The sequence below is a fragment of the Terrapene carolina genome, unplaced genomic scaffold (assembly GCF_002925995.2).
Source record: "Terrapene carolina triunguis isolate 2854851 unplaced genomic scaffold, T_m_triunguis-2.0 Scaffold67, whole genome shotgun sequence".
In the NCBI taxonomy this organism is placed as follows: domain Eukaryota; kingdom Metazoa; phylum Chordata; order Testudines; family Emydidae; genus Terrapene; species Terrapene triunguis.
The window spans coordinates 28,857,411-28,877,328 of record NW_020664418.1 but is presented as its reverse complement, the minus strand read 5'-3'; the positions used below and the strand labels follow the sequence as shown (position 1 = coordinate 28,877,328).

Genomic DNA, 19,918 nt, shown 5'->3' with positions numbered 1-19,918 from the left:
AATTAGCACAAATGTCTTTGATTTTATGGTTGATAAATAAAGTTCAGTCCTCTGAAGACCAGTTCACACCATCATGACTGCACTGCCCGGAGGCATCTATGACACAATCTTAACAATCCTCAAACATCTCTCTCAGACAGTGCTTAATGCGTCCATGCACAGCAGCTTGTACAATTGCAGACAATAGTTCTAAGGTTATGGACCAGCACTGGCTCAATACCAAATTCCTTCCTCAAAGTTAGATAGTACATGTCTGTAAAATTAGCTTCCTCTCTCTCTCAGCATCCTGGTGAGCATCTGCTTTCAGATCTGGTGAAAGCAGGGCAGGCCTAATCCATTTGTGCCTTTAAGTCTGTCAGTGTCCAGATTCTCCAAAGCCTCTGAAGAACCACTGCTCAGCTGTTGAGAGATTTAAAATAAAAAATCAACATTTTAGTTTTTATAACATGCTTTAAAACCTTTATTTTTGCATCAAGAGACTTCTTTATCTCATGGCTTAAATTTTTTTGCCCTCTGGATGGTCTTGATCCATCATCCTTTTGATTATGAGCTAAACTCCTTAGTCAATTGATCCATGATCAATTCTTATCCCCAGCACCCACACCTTTAACTTCAACCCATTAAAACATTCCTATGTACAACTTACCTGTGACTTGTCTCCGTACACCCTGACATTTGAACTGTAGGGTTCTCCTGTCTGGTTTCTCAGACAATGCTGGGTCCAAGGATTGTCGTCATGCTCCTCCTCTGCACTGCCCTTGTGATCATTTTCATCATCAATTATCACAGTTTCGTGGCTCTCAAGACAGGTTCTGAGGTTTCAAGCCCTGGTTGTGTCTGCAGAATGGGTGTTTCCTCAGCCCCCAGCAATTTCGCCTGTGTAACATCTCTTCATGAGCTACTTGACTGGGGGTGGGAGGGGAGAGGAGCAAGGGCAGATTCAACGGCCTCTTAGGCTTTTCCATCTTTAATCCACATGCCTTATCAAGCAACACAATGACTGTGCAACACGTTCTTAACCAGGCACAGCACTTAAAAAGTCCATTGGTTTCCCTCCTTACATAAGGAAGACCTTCCAGTTTAGTCACACTGGGGTGGGGCCAGGTGTCAAAAAGGGAAGAGGTAAGATTAAGACATTTGCACATTTAGTTTCATATATAAATATATACATGATTTTATATGTATATTATCAAAACAATGGTATCTGCTCCTCTGGCAAGGACCATGTGTGTTTGTGTATGAGGTGTAGGTATATAGTCGGGAGTGTCCCTGCGACTATGTGAAGTGGTGCTTTATACTGTTGGCTTGTTATTCAAAGGGAGAGCATGAGAGATTCACTAGTAACGACTTTACTAATATTTTTGTACGCTAATCAGTTTCAGCTTGAAGGATCATGGTGCTATAGGTTTTGGGGTTTTCATAGTACTTCCCTCTTGCTATCAGTGGTAATGTTACAGGCCCCTAGTCATCAGGCTTTGCCCTGTGTTCTAACACTCCTCATGCTCTAGATTAAGCTGTTGGAACAAAAAAACCAAAGTAGCTAGGGCAAAACACTTCCCTGTTCAATGCCGTCTAATGGTTTTCTCAATTCTTCAACCCCATAACAATGTGCCTGGGTCTGTTTTAATTAACTGGATGGTTCAGATGACTGAATAGAGGCCTGGTGTCCTGGTATACTTTGTGTCATGTCTGTACATGTACTTTATACATGCACAATAATCTATGCAGACTTTTCAAGTATGCATGGTGGGCTATCATGACTTTTAGTTTGGTTTCTCTGAAGTCCCGTGAATGTGTGTAAGCAGTACCGATGGGTGGCCTTCTGTGCTTCTCTGTGTGTCTGTTTAATGTTCTGTGTTGATTGCCTTGTTTTCACATGGGCTCTGGGTGTGCGTTTTCCTGCACATATATTGTTTTCTAAAACAATGTTGTGGATTATAAACTGGAAAAGCTTTTCTATTAAGTAAAAAGGGCATATGCCTTAACTTTTCCACAAAGACAGCTACTAGAAGGCATTAATCTTATCAAAGCTTTGTATAAAGAGTGAGGAAGGGAGGGAGAGGTCTCCCACCATATCTGTGCAGCCTTCCTACTAGTACAGGGGTCGGCAACCTTTCAGAAGTGGTGTGCCGAGTCTTCATTTATTCACTCTAATTTAAGGTTTTGTGTGCCAGTAATACATTTTAACATTTTTAGAAGGTCTCTTTCTATAAGTCTATAATATATAACTAAACTATTGTTGTATGTAAAGTAAATAAGGTTTTTAAAATGTTTAAGAAGCTTCATTTAAAATTAAATTAAAATGCAGAGCCCCCCGGACCGGTGGCCAGGACTTGGGCAGTGTGAGTGCCACTGAAAATCAGCTCGCGTGCCGCCTTCGGCACACGTGCCATAGGTTACCTACCCCGTACTAGTATTTCAGTCATTATCACTTATTCTCTTTGTCTTACAAAAGCTATTTTCAGGTATCTGTGTTACAATGGAGAGCTGCAACCTCATGACAGCTTCCCTGTACAGAGATAGTGGAACCAGCGGAGGCTAGTGCCCCCACAATGGACATATTGGGGAGAGCAGATCTATGTTTCTCCCTCCCCACCCCCCAATGTTTTCTGCTCCCACAATATCTTGTGGAGGTGAGAGCAGAGCAGGACCCAGCTATGTTCCACCTCTGTGGAGGAGGGACTGGAGTGGCCACTAGTCCATCGCACATGTGAGCAGGCCAGTGACCAGATGGCAGGTAGGACTCCCCAGCCCAGCCTGGACCTACCATCCAGACATCATGGGTCGTGGTGGAGACACTGAACCTGGGGGAGGGGCACAAAGAGCATGTGCATCAGCTACCAGGGTGGAGGACACAACACCTGGATTGGAGGGCAGGAGAGCAGACAGGGCGCCAGCCACTAGGGTGGAGGATGAGACTGGGCACCGGCACCTGGGCAGGAGCGTTGGTGCACAGCGCACCAGCTGCCATAGGAATGGCAGTATGAACTACTGAGATGCCCCTTCCCAGCCTGGAGCCATCTGTCATCCCCTGCAGCCCCCTGTCTCTTGATTAGAATTAGATTGAGTATCACTTTAGTTGCAAAAACACAGAACCAACATAAAAGATTTAAGAGAAATGGAGTGACCTATTTGCCTATATTAGATTAACAATTGAGGAAAGATGGGCCAAATTGGATGAACCAATTTTTAAATATCACTGACAGAACTTGTACAAAAACACAAGCCCCAATAGGCTTCAAAACGACAGCTCTACTGTATTCCCTTACTATCTGTGTTTGCTCCCTCTTAATATGAATGCAAGGATATCAACAATTCTTTTACCTTTAAATAAAAAGCCTAATATTTGCTATCTAAGAACAAATGTGTAAGGAAACTATGTAACTGATATCACAATTATTAGGTATCATTATAAATACCTAACTATTTTACATTTTTTTTCCCAATTAGGCATAAGGGAAAACATGTTGCTGTGTTTTTAGTCAACACTTAGATTTACAAACTGTTTCCCCCTCATTTAACCAATCTTTTTGCACACATTTTAGAACACCTGTCTTGCTCTCTTTTTACATTTTAGCTTTTCTTATACTTTTCCTGGGTTTTGCTGAAGTTCTTTTTTATTCCTAGGGGTGGCGCTACCATTTAAGGCACTGGCTTAGGCAACTGGGGGCATATAATAAATCCTATTAGTGCTTATTGCAAGTTGATCAGGATGCTGGGATAATAGGGGGCTAGGATCAGGGTCCTCTATAATTATACAAGTGGGAAAACATATTATTGTGTTTAGTTAACATTTACAAACATCTAGTTCCTTTAACACGTCTCTTTGTACATATTTTAAAACAGCTGTCTTTCTTTTTACATTTTAGTTGTTCTCATGCTTTTAGCTGTATTTCATCATTCTAGGGGTGGCTCTACATATCAGGCTTCCGGCTTAGGGGTTCTTGGCCAGGTACCAAATTATAGTGGTTTCCTGCCCTAAGCGAGGATGGACTAAGGACGGCCCAGAGGCTTGGGTCAGGACCCTCTCTAACTAAAATGTACTGTGGCTCTTTAGTTCACATTAGATAATTTTCCCTGTAACACATCTCACTGCATATATTTAAAAATCTCTCTCTCTCTCTCTTACATTTTAGCTGTAGTTCTTTATCATTTCTAGGGGTTGTACTACTTATCAGGCCCTGGTTTAAGGGGTCTGGGCCATATACGAGATTTTTTTTGTCTCCCTCCTTAGGTAAGGTGAGTTTTGAGGAAAGCAGAGGGATATGGGTAAGGCTCCCTTCCAACTGCAATATTTTGCGGGGGGGCGGGGGGGGGGAGGGTTGGTTCTTAGATTTACAAATGTCCACTTCTTTTATGTGTCTCTTTGCATGTAAAGCTTTAAACATCTCTTTCTGTTTACGTGTTAGGTTTTTCATAATCTTAGCTATGTTTCTTTACCATTTCTAGTGGAGGCACTACTTATTAGTCATTTGTATCAGGTATCTGGGCCATACATCAAATTCTATTGGTTTCCTTCCCTAGGTAAAGTGGGCCTTCCAGCTGGGATCAGAGGGTGGAAGAGGTTAGGTCAGACCCTGGAAGGGTAAAAATGTGGGTATTAACATCCTTTTCAGTACATCACCATTTCCTGTGACACTGAGGTTTGGTGGGACTTCCAGAAATAATCATCTTTATCTCATTTATCAATCTCTCATTCATCTGGGGCAATATACAACTGAGGATAATAAAAATGTTTTATAATTTAAAATAAAAATGGAACCCTATTTGTTATAAAACTGAACTGTACATACACACACCATCAGGAAGCATACCTCTTGTAGTAAATAAAATGAATGCAATTATGACTGATGAATGATAAAGTTGACCTGACAGAACATAACATAATAATTAATACTTTATAATTTGCTCATTACTTTGTTACACTTTAACTATTCATGCAGATAGCTAGGGATACATATACACAAACACTATGTATATATTTTTCATAGAATGATGTAAAAACAGCTCCCAAAATCTGCCAAGGTTATTAAGCTGCTCCAGATAAAAGCCTTCTGCAACAACAAATACTATGCAGCTGTATTTAAAATGTATGGCTTCCTTACTGTTTTCTTGAACTATGTCCTGGTGGAATCCTATCTCTTCTAATGTTTTGGAGAAGTCTGAGGTGGCGCCTGTACAATCTGATTTCTGTTACAAATACACACCAAATCTGATTTCTGTTACATTAAGGACTTCTCTGGTAAAATATATGGAGCAAGGAATGAAATAAGCTGTAGTTTTACAATTGGTCTTCAAGCTTGCTTCCTTTAATAGTTGACCACTAATATTAAAGAATATTGGATCAAAGTACAATTTTAATTGAATATATATATGAGATGATATAGTGGCAGAGTTAAGCCGCAGGTTAGATACTAAAAAATAAAATTGATTTGTATTCTTTTACTGGAAATATTTGTAATATGAAACTACTATAAAATATACTCATTTTAATGCATATTCAGTACAGGACAAAGCAAATTGCTGTCAGTTGCTTATATTCAAACTCCATTCATCAAACAGAATGCTTAACTCATTGGTTTGCTGTTAGAGGGATATAAAATAAAATACCAATGGATACCATTCTCATTAACAGTGGTGATATGTTGATGTGGATTATGCAATCATTTCTAATAGCTTTGTGATGCTCTCCATCAGATAATAATCGTCAATGTCAAGATTTAAAACAAACCAAACAATGGCTTGACTCTGAGAAGTAAAAAAAACAAGTGCCTACAGTATTTTAAAATTATTCTGTTATCCATGAACTTGTGTAAGGGGTCACATTTTCAAACCATGGTCTATAACTGTGTGCATGTCATTCTGCTTCTGCAGAGTGCATTGTTGCTTGTAATGAAATCAACAGAGCTGGCTGGGGAACAGAAATTCCATTTTGCAGACAATTTCTTTCCAATTCAGAACAAACCAAAAAAAAATTGAAATTCTACACAAAAGAAAGTTAAAAAAAATTTCATTTCAGTGCAGTTGAAACATTTCTGTTTGACCAAATAAAAGTGTCTAGTTTCAATTTTGACTCTTTATGTGATGTAATTTTTTAAAGGCCATTTTAGAAAAATCAAAAAGCTTCATTCAAAAAATACTGAAATGGGATGTTTCAACACTGTTGTAACTTATTCCCTTGTTTTTTACTCCAAAACAAAATTCTGGGAAAATTAACATAATTTTATGAAACATTACAGTTTTGACACAACTACATTTTCCAACTGAAAACTGCTAAGTTTTTCTAATCAGCTCTAGAAATAAATGAGAGTTTGCCCTTGATTTCCATGGGAGCAGGATCAGGGTCAAAATTCTGAATACACCCGGAAAAAGCATGTAGTCACACAAAATGTGCACAAATACTATTTTCTTCTTCTATACTTTTTCACTTTGACCTTATTTTCCCTGATGGATTCTAAAACAATTTCTATGTGCATAATCTTTAAACATGCTTCCTACCTCTGATTTCTCCACTCTTTGCGCAGCCTCACATTTCCAGCTGCTTTTCTTCTTGGACATCTTACCACCATCTAGGCTCAGTCTCTCTAAAATGGAATTTATCTTTTCGCCTAATTCCTCTTTGCATTTCTCCTCTATTAGCATTGACAACTTTCCTGTCCTTCCTATCTCAAAGTTTCTCAACCTCAGTGTAATCCCTGACTCTCCTGTCATCTCCTTCCCCATACTTACTTTTGAAGTAGAACCAAAATCCACTGTTTTCTCACTGTTCCAAGTACTGAAGTCCTATTCCATGCCTTTATCTTTCACCTTGAATATGGTACTCTTCTATCCTCATCTCTCCAGTTCATCCTATATTTAGTGTCATTTTCCTCTCCCACAACTCTAACCCTATTTTCCCAATTTTGATTCCAATCACTGACTTGATGTCTCTTAATAAACTCAAGCTCACCAACCTCACTTCCAAGGCCCTGCATAATCTTGCCTCCACCTACAGTGTTGTTCTCATTTCCCCATCTGACGTCTTGCTCCATATGTTCCTTGTCTTATCTCATTGTTCTGATCAATCAGTTCCTGTCCTGGCATGGGAGTATGGGGGAGGGGAAAAGGGCACCAGGAGAGAGCATGCCTTCCCTGCTCCCCCTTCTCCCCCCCACAAGGGTCAGGGAGAATCACAGCCCCAGCAATTACAGGAATACAGGGACTGTGCCCCAAGACTAAGGTCTGGTCCACAAGTCCATTGCTACAGACATTTAGCATTGTACTTCCTTCCTCTCCAAAAGTCTCCACGGCTCAGAGCCTCTGCAGCTACTCACTATCACCATTTAGCTGCTGAGTAGTCAGTGGAAGTGACATCTGCTCCCTGAGAGACCCCAAAAGCTTTGAGGTGGCTGAACCAAATAGTGGTGAAGAGCAAAGCAGTGTAAATATTCAGGCCATCAGGGCCCTTCCCCAGCATGAGAACAAGCAACGAAGTCTGGAATAGAGAAAAGCATGGAAGACAGGAACATATTTTTGGACTGGGAGTGGGGATGGCCTCTGGAGAAAGCTAGGAATAAGAGGCAACAAAGGAAGACTGGAAGCAGGAGGAAGGAAGGTGAGATTACAGGGACATGGGACTGGGAGAAGAGGAACTGTTTGCTGGGGATGAGCGGGAGCCCAGATGCACGACAAAGAATGGAGGAATAGGAGAGGAGGGACCCAGAAGCCAGTCCAGCTGGAATGCCAGAGGTGATAACAGCTGGCTCAGGAGTTGCATTGGGCTGGTTTGGATGAACATTTCAAGAGTGGATAGGGTCAGGGAATGGCAAGAGGCCTGTTTTGACATTGTGCTTCGGGGCTCCTGTGCACTACACACTGTTACTCTCCTGTTCACCGGGATGTTGGGAGGCTTAACACATCATTTCATTTGGTAAATTTTGTGATATCCTTGGGTGAAAGGAGCTCTAGAAATGCAAAGAATTATTCATATCATCATCATTTATTTATTTATTTTACAACACACACCTGCCTCTTGGCAGTGTTGGACCAATTCATCTTTCAGCATTATAGAAGTGTGAGGAATCTCTTTGCTTTGACTAGAACCAGCCTTTTTGCTCTGTGCATTCTGTAAACAGCATTTTGACACAAAGCAGCACCCGCCCCATTGAGTAAGGCTGGGGAAACACTTGGGTTAATGAAGAATGGGCTTTAGCACTGTCTCAGTGCTACCCATTCATGCTGCTGCTCATAAAGCTGTTGCCTTCACATTCTCATCTGCCTGTGTCAATGCACACACCTGGGAGATGGGATGATGATATACTCTAGATCTTCATATGCCAACATGAAGACAATCAATCTCAATTCTCTTGAAAAATGGAACTACTTTGAGAAAGGAGCAATGAGGACTACCAGTTGCTCTAAGGTAATGAAATCTTTAAAGCTGTATGTATAGGACATAGCTTGGGCCTTGCAGAAATATTTACATATAAAAAGGGAAAAGGGGAAATTTCTCTTCTTGTCAGTTTCACAAATAGGAAAAACAAGAACAAAATACAAACTCTTCACTCGTTGCTTGCTATTCCTTTAGAAACTTTGTCAGAACTGAAAAGCACTCGTCAGTACCATTTTAGTCTCTACCAGACATTTGTTTTCTTTTTATTCTTTTGTGTGATTTAAATATGTTCTAAAGAGTAAGCAGCACATACTGATGATCCTCAAAAACCTATGTTTTGGGGAGACATGGCCTCTTTAGTACCTCTGCTTTTACTGGTTTCTCTTTTCTACTGCATTTCAGTCCTGCAGTCTGTTAAGACTTCCTCCTTTCCTCTCCTACTTACTTACCCCATCCTATTGCCCCTACATTCTTCATATCAGAAAATGGGTTCAAAATCCTATCTTTGAGATTTTGGCAACGACCAATTTGCTGATTAAGTTTAACATTAGCTAACTGGTGATGTTTTGGACATGCCTATGCTGCCATGTTTCATGTACAATTCCCTCTTTCCCCCCCATTTCTTGGGGCTTTCAGTATCTGTCCTGCCCCACTCTCTCTCCTCTTGAATCTCTTCTCATTCTCTCTCTCCTTAGTGCAAGTCATCCTCTAATTTTTCTCCCTCATTGACTTTATCATTGCTTGTACAAATGGTCAGCATGCAAATGATGGGAAAACAGCACAAGTTGCAGAAGAGAGTGGCACTGATAGCTGTCTCTTTCTTTGTCTATTTCAAATGTTCCATCACGCGATAGCTGCACACAAGTATGCTCACGACAGCCCAGATTTTGGTCAATGTACATCTTTTTGCTGGGTCTGGAACCCAGCCAACAGAGAAAAGGATTCAGGAAAAGTATATTGCTTATGGAATGAGCATAGACCCAGACACAGACTTGGAACAATCAGCCTCAAGGGCAAATGTGTGGGGGGGTTATCCAAATGTGGAGTCTGGTGTTGATGCTGCATCTAGGGATAAAGGATGGCTTGATTCCTGAGAGAACAATGTTCAAATACCATCAGAGTTTATGGTTCTGCAAGAATACTTTACCCATCCATACACATTACATTAATACCACTAACAGTAAATAACAGAATGAAGATGATACCCTCAGCAAATCAACAGACCAAGGCCAAGTTCTGATTTAAAACCCATGCAATCCCAGTGAAGTTAATGGGCACAAATAGTGCTTAAGTCAGAGCAGAATTTGACCCTGGGTATTAAAAAACAACAAAAAGCCACAGAGGGGTATTTGGCCAAATGTGAACAGATACCTGGCTGACAACAAAAAGGATCTTTGAAAAATAATTCCACAGCCACCCCTCCACACCACACACTATCCGCACCTTCTTAATCAGGAAGCAAGACCTCACAGGGGGGTAGGGAGGATTCATTTGCTACAGATAAAGACCTTGTCACAGAACGCACAGGGAGGAGTGTATAAAGTACATCTTAAGTGGTTTCCACAACCAGACAGATTTCCTTCTGAAAAACTCAGCAGGCAGTGGAAGTCTGTTCTCAGACCTTCTGCGGCAGAAGGCCCCTGAACTTTTCTGTTGAATAGAAGCTTTTATGTGGAGCTTTTCATTGATATACCATTACTGTCTGAATACGATTCTCTGTTTTAATAAAACATATTGCTATATTAGTGCATTGTGTAGATGAAAGTCTTTGAAGATTATTTATGTAATAAAGATGATTATTTAAAAGGTTTGTGTATCTGTTTCATTTTTATTAAACAGCAGTTTAAGCAACTTTAAAATTCAAACCCCACTATTAATTTCATAATGATATGTTTACCAGCAAACTCTTCCTTTCACCAAGAACCAATTTTTCTATCTAAGGGAGGGAAGAGATTCAAACTACATGCAAACAATGTTATAGCAAACAGCTTTTAAATATATTTGAAAACTTGAACCATTAACACTTTCTTAAATCAGGAATTTCAGACTACAAAAACAGAAGTTATTGCAAGCTAACCTTTATAGTGTGATTTATATGCATTTTTGCATATTTAAAGCATTTACTAACCATTAAATTATAGCCTTCTCTGCTACAGAGACATAGAGTAAAATGAAGTCAGTCAATAATAATGTTAAATATTTAGGAATAAAGTCCATGCTACTATTTAACATCATACAGCACTTCTTCAATATTTGCATCACTTCATCAATTATTTACATTTTTTTAGAATAACATGACACATCTACCCATTTATATCAGCCCCCCCATCACTCTGGTGTCTGAATGCCCCACAATCTTTAATGTATCTACCATCATAATACCCCTGTGAGGTAGAGAAATACTATTATCCCATTGTACAGCTGGGGAATGGAGTCACAAAGAAGCTACAAGACTTGCCCATGGTCTCACAGGAGAATAGCTAAACTATTTGATAACTTTTTAGAGCTATTGCTCTTGACTGGCCTGGCAGAGCAATACAGTACCACAGTGGAGATCTGCTTGAGAAATGACTCTGGGATTCTTTCACTTTGTTTAGGAAAGAGGCTAGAAGGCTTAAAACTAAAAATACATCTTCGGTTACAGAAGTGTGAGGCATGTAAGAAAACTTATGAGAAGACCCCTGCTTTACTAAAGGACTGAGACAAAGCCCACCAAAATCAGTGGAAAGATTCCAATTAATTTCAACAGGTTTTGAATCAGGCCCCAACTGAATAACCCTCAGCCTAACATAAGAAAGTGTTATCCCTGTTTTCATATTCTTTTCTCATGGCCATTTAGGGAAGGAGAGTCCTTTTGATAAAGCAACAAACAAACAAGCAAACAACAACACACACACACATACAAAACCTATTGGGTTCTGGCAGAGAAAAAGACCAGCTCTCTCTTTCCCGGGGGTGCATTACTGGAATCACTTCTTTTATTAATTCTTCAGAATTATTTTTCAAAACAATATGTTACATGACTTCTTTGCCCAGGCAACAAATAATTGTGCCTGCATTTAATTGCAGGCAAAAGTGATGACATTTCTAATTCATTAATAAGTGTAATAAATAGTTAGATGTCTAAATATTATCATTTATATCCACAAAGTTCAGGAGACAAATCTTTCAGCCTGTATAATAAGCTATAATCTTAAAAGGTAATACTAACCTCTGGTCAAATCCTAAATTCAAATCTCAGCCTCTAAAAAAAAAAAAAGGCTCAACTGACTTTAGTGAGCATCTGCTGAGTAAAAACAGGTTAAATATTTCAGGATTTGGACCTTTGTTGTTAATCACAATAAACCAAAAACACAATACAATGATAATGGCAGCTAAAACTCATATACTTGCTTCACAGTGCATTTTCCTAACCTTGAATTATGGGTTAAAGACTTGAGACAATTTTTAGCACTTACCTTGATGTCATACAACCTGAAAACTACACTACAATCCATAAAATGAGAAGTGAGAAGAAGTGCTTTATCAAATGGATGGTTAAAAATGGAATTTATACAGCATGTGGACTTACTCTTAGATCAGTTTAATAAACTTCTAGCAACATCACTGGCTAGCCCATATGTTCTAAAAGATTTGTTTATAACAATATTCTAAGAAAAACCTTTGACAGGAGAGTGTATAATACACAAAACCAGTTAGTTTTATAATGTATACACAGCCTGGCTGCCTTGCTGACTATTAGAAATATATTTGTGCTACATCATGCATATTATGTCAATATAATACAATTAGCAAAAATCTAAATGGAAAAAGAGAATAAACAGTAGATTAATATGTTGTATACTGTTATAATGTACAACTTCAAACAGCTCTTCCCCTTCCTTTGTGTGTTCTCAGTTTCTCCACAATACTTTAAATGGCTGCAAAATTGATATTATTTCATACCATATCCTTTTATTCAGAATAATACGGGCTCACAGCCTATACTAGAGGTTGTGAAAAAAAGACTATATCCCATCCAATATACAGTAAATATAAATACTATGCTCATTAACATATGTAATTGTTTATGTCCTTCCAAAATTTTAGTAACTTAGTTCCTCAACTGAGTTTTGTTGACTAACCTGCATGTAACATGGATAAAAACAAAACACAGTCATAACCAACCAAACATGCCATGAGCCAAATTCTACTCATTTATACCAGTGTACATTCAGAGTAACTCCATAGAATCATAGAACTGGAAGGGACCTCGAGAGGTCATCTAGTCCAGTCCCCTGAACTCAAGGCAGGACTAAGTATTATCTAGACCATCCCTGACAGGTGTTTGTCCAACCTGCCCTTAAAAATCCCCAATGGAGATTCCACAACCTCCCTAGGCAATTTATTCGAGTGCTTAACTACTCTGACAGTTATGAAGTTTTTCCTAATGTCCAACCTAAACCGCCTTTGCTGCAATTTAAGCCCATTGCTTCTCGTCCTATCCTTATAGGTTAAGAAGAACAATTTTTCTCCCTCCTCCTTGTAACAACCCTTTATGTATTTGAAAACTGTTATCATGTCCCCTCTCAGTCTTCTCTTCTCCAGACTAAACAAACCCAATTTTTTCAATCTTCCCGCATAGGTCATGTTTTCTAGACCTTTAATCATTTTTGTTGCTCTTCTCTGGACCTTCTCCAATTTGTCCACATCTTTCCTGAAATGTGGCACCCAGAACTGGACACAATACTCCAGTTGAGGCCTAATCAGCGCAGAGTAGAGCGGAAGAATTACTTCTCATGTCTTGCTTAGAACACTCCTTCTAATACATCCCAGAATGATGTTTGCTTTTTTTTGCAACAGTGTTACACTGTTAACTCATATTTAGCTTGTGATACACTATGACTCCCAGATCCCTTTCCGCAGTACTCCTTTCTAGGCAGTCATTTCCCATTTTGAACTGATTGTTCCTTCCTAAGTGGAGTACTTTGCATTTGTCCTTACTGAATTTCATCCTATTTACTTCAGACCATTTCTCCAGTTTGTCCAGATCATTTTGAATTTTAATCCTATCCTCCAAAGCACTTGCAAACCCTCCCAGCTTGGTATCGTCCACAAACTTTATAAGTGTACTCTCTATGCCATTATCTAAATCACCGATGAAGTTATTGAACAGAACCAGACCCAGAACCAATCCCTGCGGGACCCCACTCGTTATGCCCTTCCAGCATGACTGTGAACCACTGATAACTACTCTCTGGGAACGATTTTCCAACCAGTTATGCACCCACCTTATAGTAGCTCCATTTGGTTGTATTTCCCTAGTTTGTTTATGAGACAGTATCAAAAGCCTTACTAAAGTCAAGATATACCACATCTACCGCTTCCCCCATCCACAAGGCTTGTTACCCTGTCAAAGAAACCTATCAGGTTGGTTTGACACGATTTGTTCTTGACACAATTTGTCCACTTAAATTATGACTTGGTGTGACTTAGGTCCAGATATTTAGAGGTATTAAGGTGGCTCATTTTCAAAAATCTCATTTCAAAAGTGATTTAGGCACTTAGGAGCCTAAATGTCATTGATAGTGGGATTTAGACATCTAAATGCCTAAATCCCTTCTTAAAATGAAACTTAAGCACGGAGACGCTGAGCACAGAAACATCTATATATACACCTTTAAAAATCTGGGCCTTAGTCCCTAGGAATTATCATTATGACTTCACCTTAATTCGTGAAAAACACATTTTGTAATGATCTTTTCTGTCACAATTTATATAATAAAAGTGTATTTTCACCTGCTAAAATAGCCAAGGACTTGAACCAAAGTCCAACTTCTAAACATTCTTGAATTTGCAGATGTCTCAATGCAGATCTAAAATTCCCAGATAGCTTCTCTGTAATGGACCAAGTCAAAACCCCAGATTCTAAGGAAGTTTGGATCCAAATCCAGATCTGAACTTTGAGACTTTCATAAATTATTCTGTCCCCAACCTCTTAAGGATAAAAGGATTAAAAAGAACTCCAGTGTAAGCAAAATATAACTTCATAAGTGATAATTATTCAAAGCTTTAGCATTTTTGTATTAATACAACAGTCCAAGATGTAATTTTTCTTTGTGACCTGAAACATGCATCACTGATCATTTTTAGTGTCCTGGAATAAGTAGATTGGTAACAAATTTTCATGACAGAAACACACACTCAATGAGATTATAAATTAGCTTCCTCAGAGAAGGCTCACTAATAAGATTAGATCTAAAATTTAGGTCACTTAATTTCAAGACTCAGCTAATGGGCTAAAAAAATGGATATGATTCATTACATAAATTCAGATTCAATCTTTTCCTACCATAAACATTAGTACCATTATAAAGTTACGATTAAGTTTGTTGTAAAATGAAATGATCCAACTGTAAAATTCATTTGATTGCTTATTGTATAGGCTCTAGTGCTAAAAAAGAAAAGATTCCATATCACATTACAAAGTTATAAAGTTTAAGCAATTAATTTTTTAGTATAGTAAAAGCCTATTCTCACTGAAAAATGATAAATTTTAAAATCTCTTCATTTCAAATTTGTAATATACTGATTTTATCTCCAAACACACTTACTTCATTTGTTTTCAATCAGATTAACTATTAAAAACATTTTAACAAAAACAATCCTCACCTTTTCTTCTTTAATGTTCATTACTTAAATATGATAATAATAGAATGTGGATGTCCTTTGAATACCTGACAATTGTATGAGAAAATTGATAGGCTGGTAGGTCAGAAACAGGGCACTTGTCTTGTCTTGTAGAGAAATAATATATTATGAACTCATATTCTTAACATGGTTTAAGTACTAGAAAAAGTTGTGATGAAAGAATATGCCAATAAATTTTGCACTTACTCGGCAAGGGAATGTTTTTAATGCATTTCACCATCTGCTCTGTCTGCTCAGTTTTTGCCAGTGTCTGCACCTCACCATTTCCATTGTCTACCACGGTCACTGGTTGATTGCTGATTGATGTCTTTTTCAAGGTTTTCATACTTCTTTGTACTTCTGCCAGTAGCGCTGCTTGTATCACCTCAATAATCTGTCATGGATGCAGATTATTAGTGGAAGATATTTGTATTTTTAATTATTTACATGGTTTTTTTCAAATGCTGATATTAGAAACACAATTTAAGACAGCTATAATAGTTGCCATTAGAAAGTCAACATTTGCCAATAGTTGCCACCTAGAGATAAATGAGATACCACCACTTTCCTTCCCATACTTAGATTAAAAAATAACAGTTAACTGGATAGTAGCTGGGTATTATCTGTTGTCAATGATGACTACCGTACAGCACGAGTTTTTAATTTTCACTTGCTTTACTATAAACTAAAAGCTCCAATAAATTAGTATACTAGAGACTGTGGGTCAGATTTTTAGCTCGTGTAAATCAGCATAGCTTCATTGACTTCAATAAAACTTGCCAAATTTACACCAGTTAGGGATCAGACTCGGTATGATTAGTATGAAAATTCTCCAATTTGTTACATGCTGTGGGCAGCAATGAGTAATGACTGCATAAGGACTTCATGATTTGGCTCTGCCTTCTTAGAAATCCAGTTGTTTAATCCTCAGTGCAGAAAGCTGCATTAATGTTTTGCTATTAGCACTGGTATCACATGCCTGCAGCTGCACCTCAGCCAGGCTGGTGCTATATTCTTTTTCAAAAGGAAGGAGAAGAAAGCACTCCACAGAACTTCTGTTACCCTAAAGGAAAGGTTACATATCTGCTGGAATTACGATTGGCCTGCAATGTGAGTTCAGCAGTATGTTCTGGCAGTTGATTATTTCTGCCCTTGCTTGGTGGTGTCACTGCATTTCAATATGAATTAAACACAGAAAATCTATTTTGAATTAATAAGGCTGAACGTTTTGAATTAAATCTAGTACAGCATGGGAATTCTGTTAAAGCTTTTGTAGTACTCCTTCATCCTTGTGCCTAGGTACCACAGTATGGTTTAAAAATATCCCCAATGCTCTGAGACTCACTGGATGGAAGACAGATGTTTCACTATCAAGGTATAAATTGGCTGAGATTCAACACACAACTGTTAATCGCTTTTGTGTGTTTAAGGCTTGACATGTTTTCACATATTTTAATGTGTTAAATTTCCACATGATTTTGGATGACACCTTAAGCCCCAAACCCTATCTTCTCTACTGGGAGATTAAAAATCTCATAGCTCTTTTAATGAGAAAAGGACTTTTTTCAGGAGTTCTTTTCTAAAATGTCTCTTTCTTCAACTATAGTACACTAAGCTTTGTATTGGTTGACTGCTGCCCTGCATCCTAGAGGTGGCTGCATTTCAGTGTTGCATGGTATACGTGTAAAGACAGATCTTTGGGTCTGGCTGTGCTGTGCTCAGTGCAAGACATGATAGGAAGGGAGCAAAGGAGGCATTATATCACCATTGCAATTCCCCAAATCTGGGGATAGCAAGGGGCCAGGTCACCTCTGATGCAGTATGGAGCAGTCTTGGAGCTACTCTAACCATTCTTCTGGCCACAGGTTGCCAAAGCTCAAGGCACTCTTTCCATTCACCCAACGAGCCTACTATATTACACATGGGGCCAGGAACATATAATGTGGAGCTGGCTATGCCAGCTTTAATCATTTGGGAATTCCTGTATCCAGAGGGAATCCCCAGTCAGCTGTTAGTCAGCTGTCCATCCTCTTTGCTTTACTGAAGCAGCACAAAGGGGGACAGGATCTGGCCCATCCAGTTTGTAAAATATCTTTGGGATCATTCATGATGAATGATACAATGAAAATATTTTTTAAACCCTTGCAGTCTCTTTACTCAGTCCACAGGGATAGGATTTGTGCTCTCTCTCTGCCCACAGTACTGGGACTTTAAAATTCCATATCATCTACAGAACAGAATGTCTTCCCTCCCCCTCCCCCCCAACTTACAGGAATTAAGCATTACAAAAAGACATTCATTCTTCAGGGCAGGAAATTGCCTGAAGGGCAACTAGGATGTTAAGGCTTTAGGATGGTAGAGCTGAGAGACATTCACATATACCCACAACTCTTTAGAGGAGGCCAGCTATGAATTTAGGATAGTGCTCGGTAAGAGCCAGATCACTGGAGACTGATTGGAATAGATGCAGAGTCAGCGCATCACCCTACAGTCTAGCCCTACTCACTCCCAGGCAGGCTTCACTCACCTTTTTGACTGCACTAAATCCCTACTCTGGACAGATGTGCCTGTATCAGGAGCCCACAGTGTACGAGTGAACTGAGTAAATTCACAAGCAGTGAATCCAGCTCTTTTGTGTTTTGTCAAAACACAAACACTCCAACTATTTATTAAAAAGTGTTTTATTTTGCAAGAACATTCCTTATGTTGTAGAGAAACAACAACAACAAAAAGGACATTTAGTTTGGATTAGACATGAACCAAAACAAAAGCCACAGATCTAAACAACCCTGAACTTTGGGCATTTCGGATCCAGACCCTGCAGCTGGCTCCTGCAATAAATCCAGACTCTTTAAGAAAGAGAAGCAAACACAGAGATGCTGTCATTGTTCTATGACTACTTCTGGCAGAAAATAAAAATTTGACAGGGGTTCTCAAAAGAGTTGTGGATAGTTTGCAGAAAAACATGTTCCTTGTTTTGATAAGACACAATGCATACAGCCTAAAAAATTATCTGCTTTTCATGGTTTTCTGATCTGCTAAGAATCTGTCACAAGTCTGGATCAGCTATTCATTGCCTGGATCACTACTGTGTACACTGGCCAAGCAGTATTTTGTAATGTGTAATTTCCTCTAACATCTTAGCATGGAATAAAAAGTGTAGCAAAATGGCACAACATGATATTGTGAAGGCATTTGTAAATCTCTGCATGCAGCTTGTCTATCACTTTGTTGAATACACATTTCCACATCACTCCGTGCGGTTTCACATCTTCAGCTATGCCCCCTCCCTGGCCATTTCCCAATAATGTGAATATTTTTCTAACTTTGTCAGTGAATTCGAAATTTCCCTTCAAGAGCTTCACCTGTTTCTAACAATAGACCCTCTTCACAGCTTTCCACCAGTATCTCTTCATTACCTATGTGCTAATTTCTACTACATATCCATCTAGACTCCATTTTTGTTATGATGGATGAATTTCTGTATTCTGTTACTACTAATGTGTTTGCCCAAACTAGCAATGGGACAATTCCTGTACTTTTGCAGGCATTGTTGCAAATATTAGCTGCTTTTAACATCGGATAGTGGGCGGGAACCTATGGCGATATCTTCATGGTGACATGGTCATTAGAAATAAATGTGCTATAAAGAGGTCTCACATAGCATAGGTGATATGCTTTTGGCAATAAATATGGATACCAAAGCATAGAAGGCAACTGTCTGACGATCAGAACCCACAACAGCAACACTACACAATGGTTCAGCAAGAAAAGTGAAGAAGAGCTGTAATAATTCTGCTTACCACATCTATATGAAATTATACTGACAGCTCTTTCCACAATTTAGCAATTACTTCGAATGGCTACTGTTCTCTTTGTTAGGACTGGACCAGAGAAAGAGAGCATAAGAAGCTGCTTCCATACTTGTCAGGCCACAAACTCCATGGAAGTAAACTGCTGGTCTTCTAGAAACCATGTACCTGCTGCACTCATTCCATGCCACCAAAAGACCGTGGAGGGCAACGAAGGGGCTAGGTAGGAGGGCTGCTAACTGTCTAATCACACAAACCCAAACACCCCTACCCTGGAACTTCTCCAAGGCCCCGCTCCAGCACACTCCATCCCCTCTCCCTCTGTTGCTCACTCTCCTCCACCCTCACTCACTTTCACAGGCTGGTGGAGGGTGCTGGCATGTGGGAGGGGGTGGGGGCTCTGGGCTGGGGCCGAGGAGTTCAGAATGTGGGAGAGGGCTCCGGGCTGAGCCTGGGGCAGGGGGTTGGGGTACAGGAGGGGGTACGGGCTCTGGGATGGAGCTTGGTGAGGGAGGGGGCTCAGGGCTGGGACAGAGGGATGGGGTTCAGAAGGGGGTCTGGGGTGCAGGCTCTGGGAGGGAGTTTAGGTGCAAGGGGGCTGGGGCAGGGGGTTGGGGTGGGGGTGGGGGTGAGGGGCACAGGCTCCAGCTGGGCGGTGCTTACCTCAGGCAGCTCCCGGAAGCAACTGGCATGTCCAGCTAGGCTCATGGGCGGCCAGGCGGCTCTGCATGCTGCTCCTGCCTGCAGGCTCCATCCCCGCAGCTCCCATTGGCTGCAGTTCCCGGCCAATGGGAACTGCGGAGTTGACGCTCAGGGTGGAGGCAGCGTGCAGAGACCCTCTGGCTGCCCCTGCACCTAGGAGTCAGAGAGATGTGGCAGGGTTGGCAACTCTCTATAAATCCCAGCAGGCTTGCAGTATCTACGCTGTCTGGTTTGGTGTTTTTTATAGTCAGAGACACTGGCAACCACCATTCCACTAAAACAGGAGAGGAGATGGAGGCATAGGGTGGGGGGAACCACTAGCTACAAGAAGCTGAACTGTGCTAACCCATGTTCTTCTTAACAT

General features: G+C 39.9%; 1 protein-coding gene across 1 annotated transcript in view; it reads right to left on the bottom strand.

Annotated features, from left to right (window-relative positions):
• WDR72 (WD repeat domain 72) overlaps positions 1 to 19,918 on the bottom strand; it is a 184,097-nt gene that overhangs the window by 52,003 nt on the left and 112,176 nt on the right. Inside the window, exon 18 of the mRNA XM_026648548.1 lies at positions 15,248 to 15,434. Coding sequence (XP_026504333.1) covers positions 15,248 to 15,434 — 187 coding nt within the window. The remainder of the gene's footprint in view (positions 1 to 15,247; positions 15,435 to 19,918) is intronic.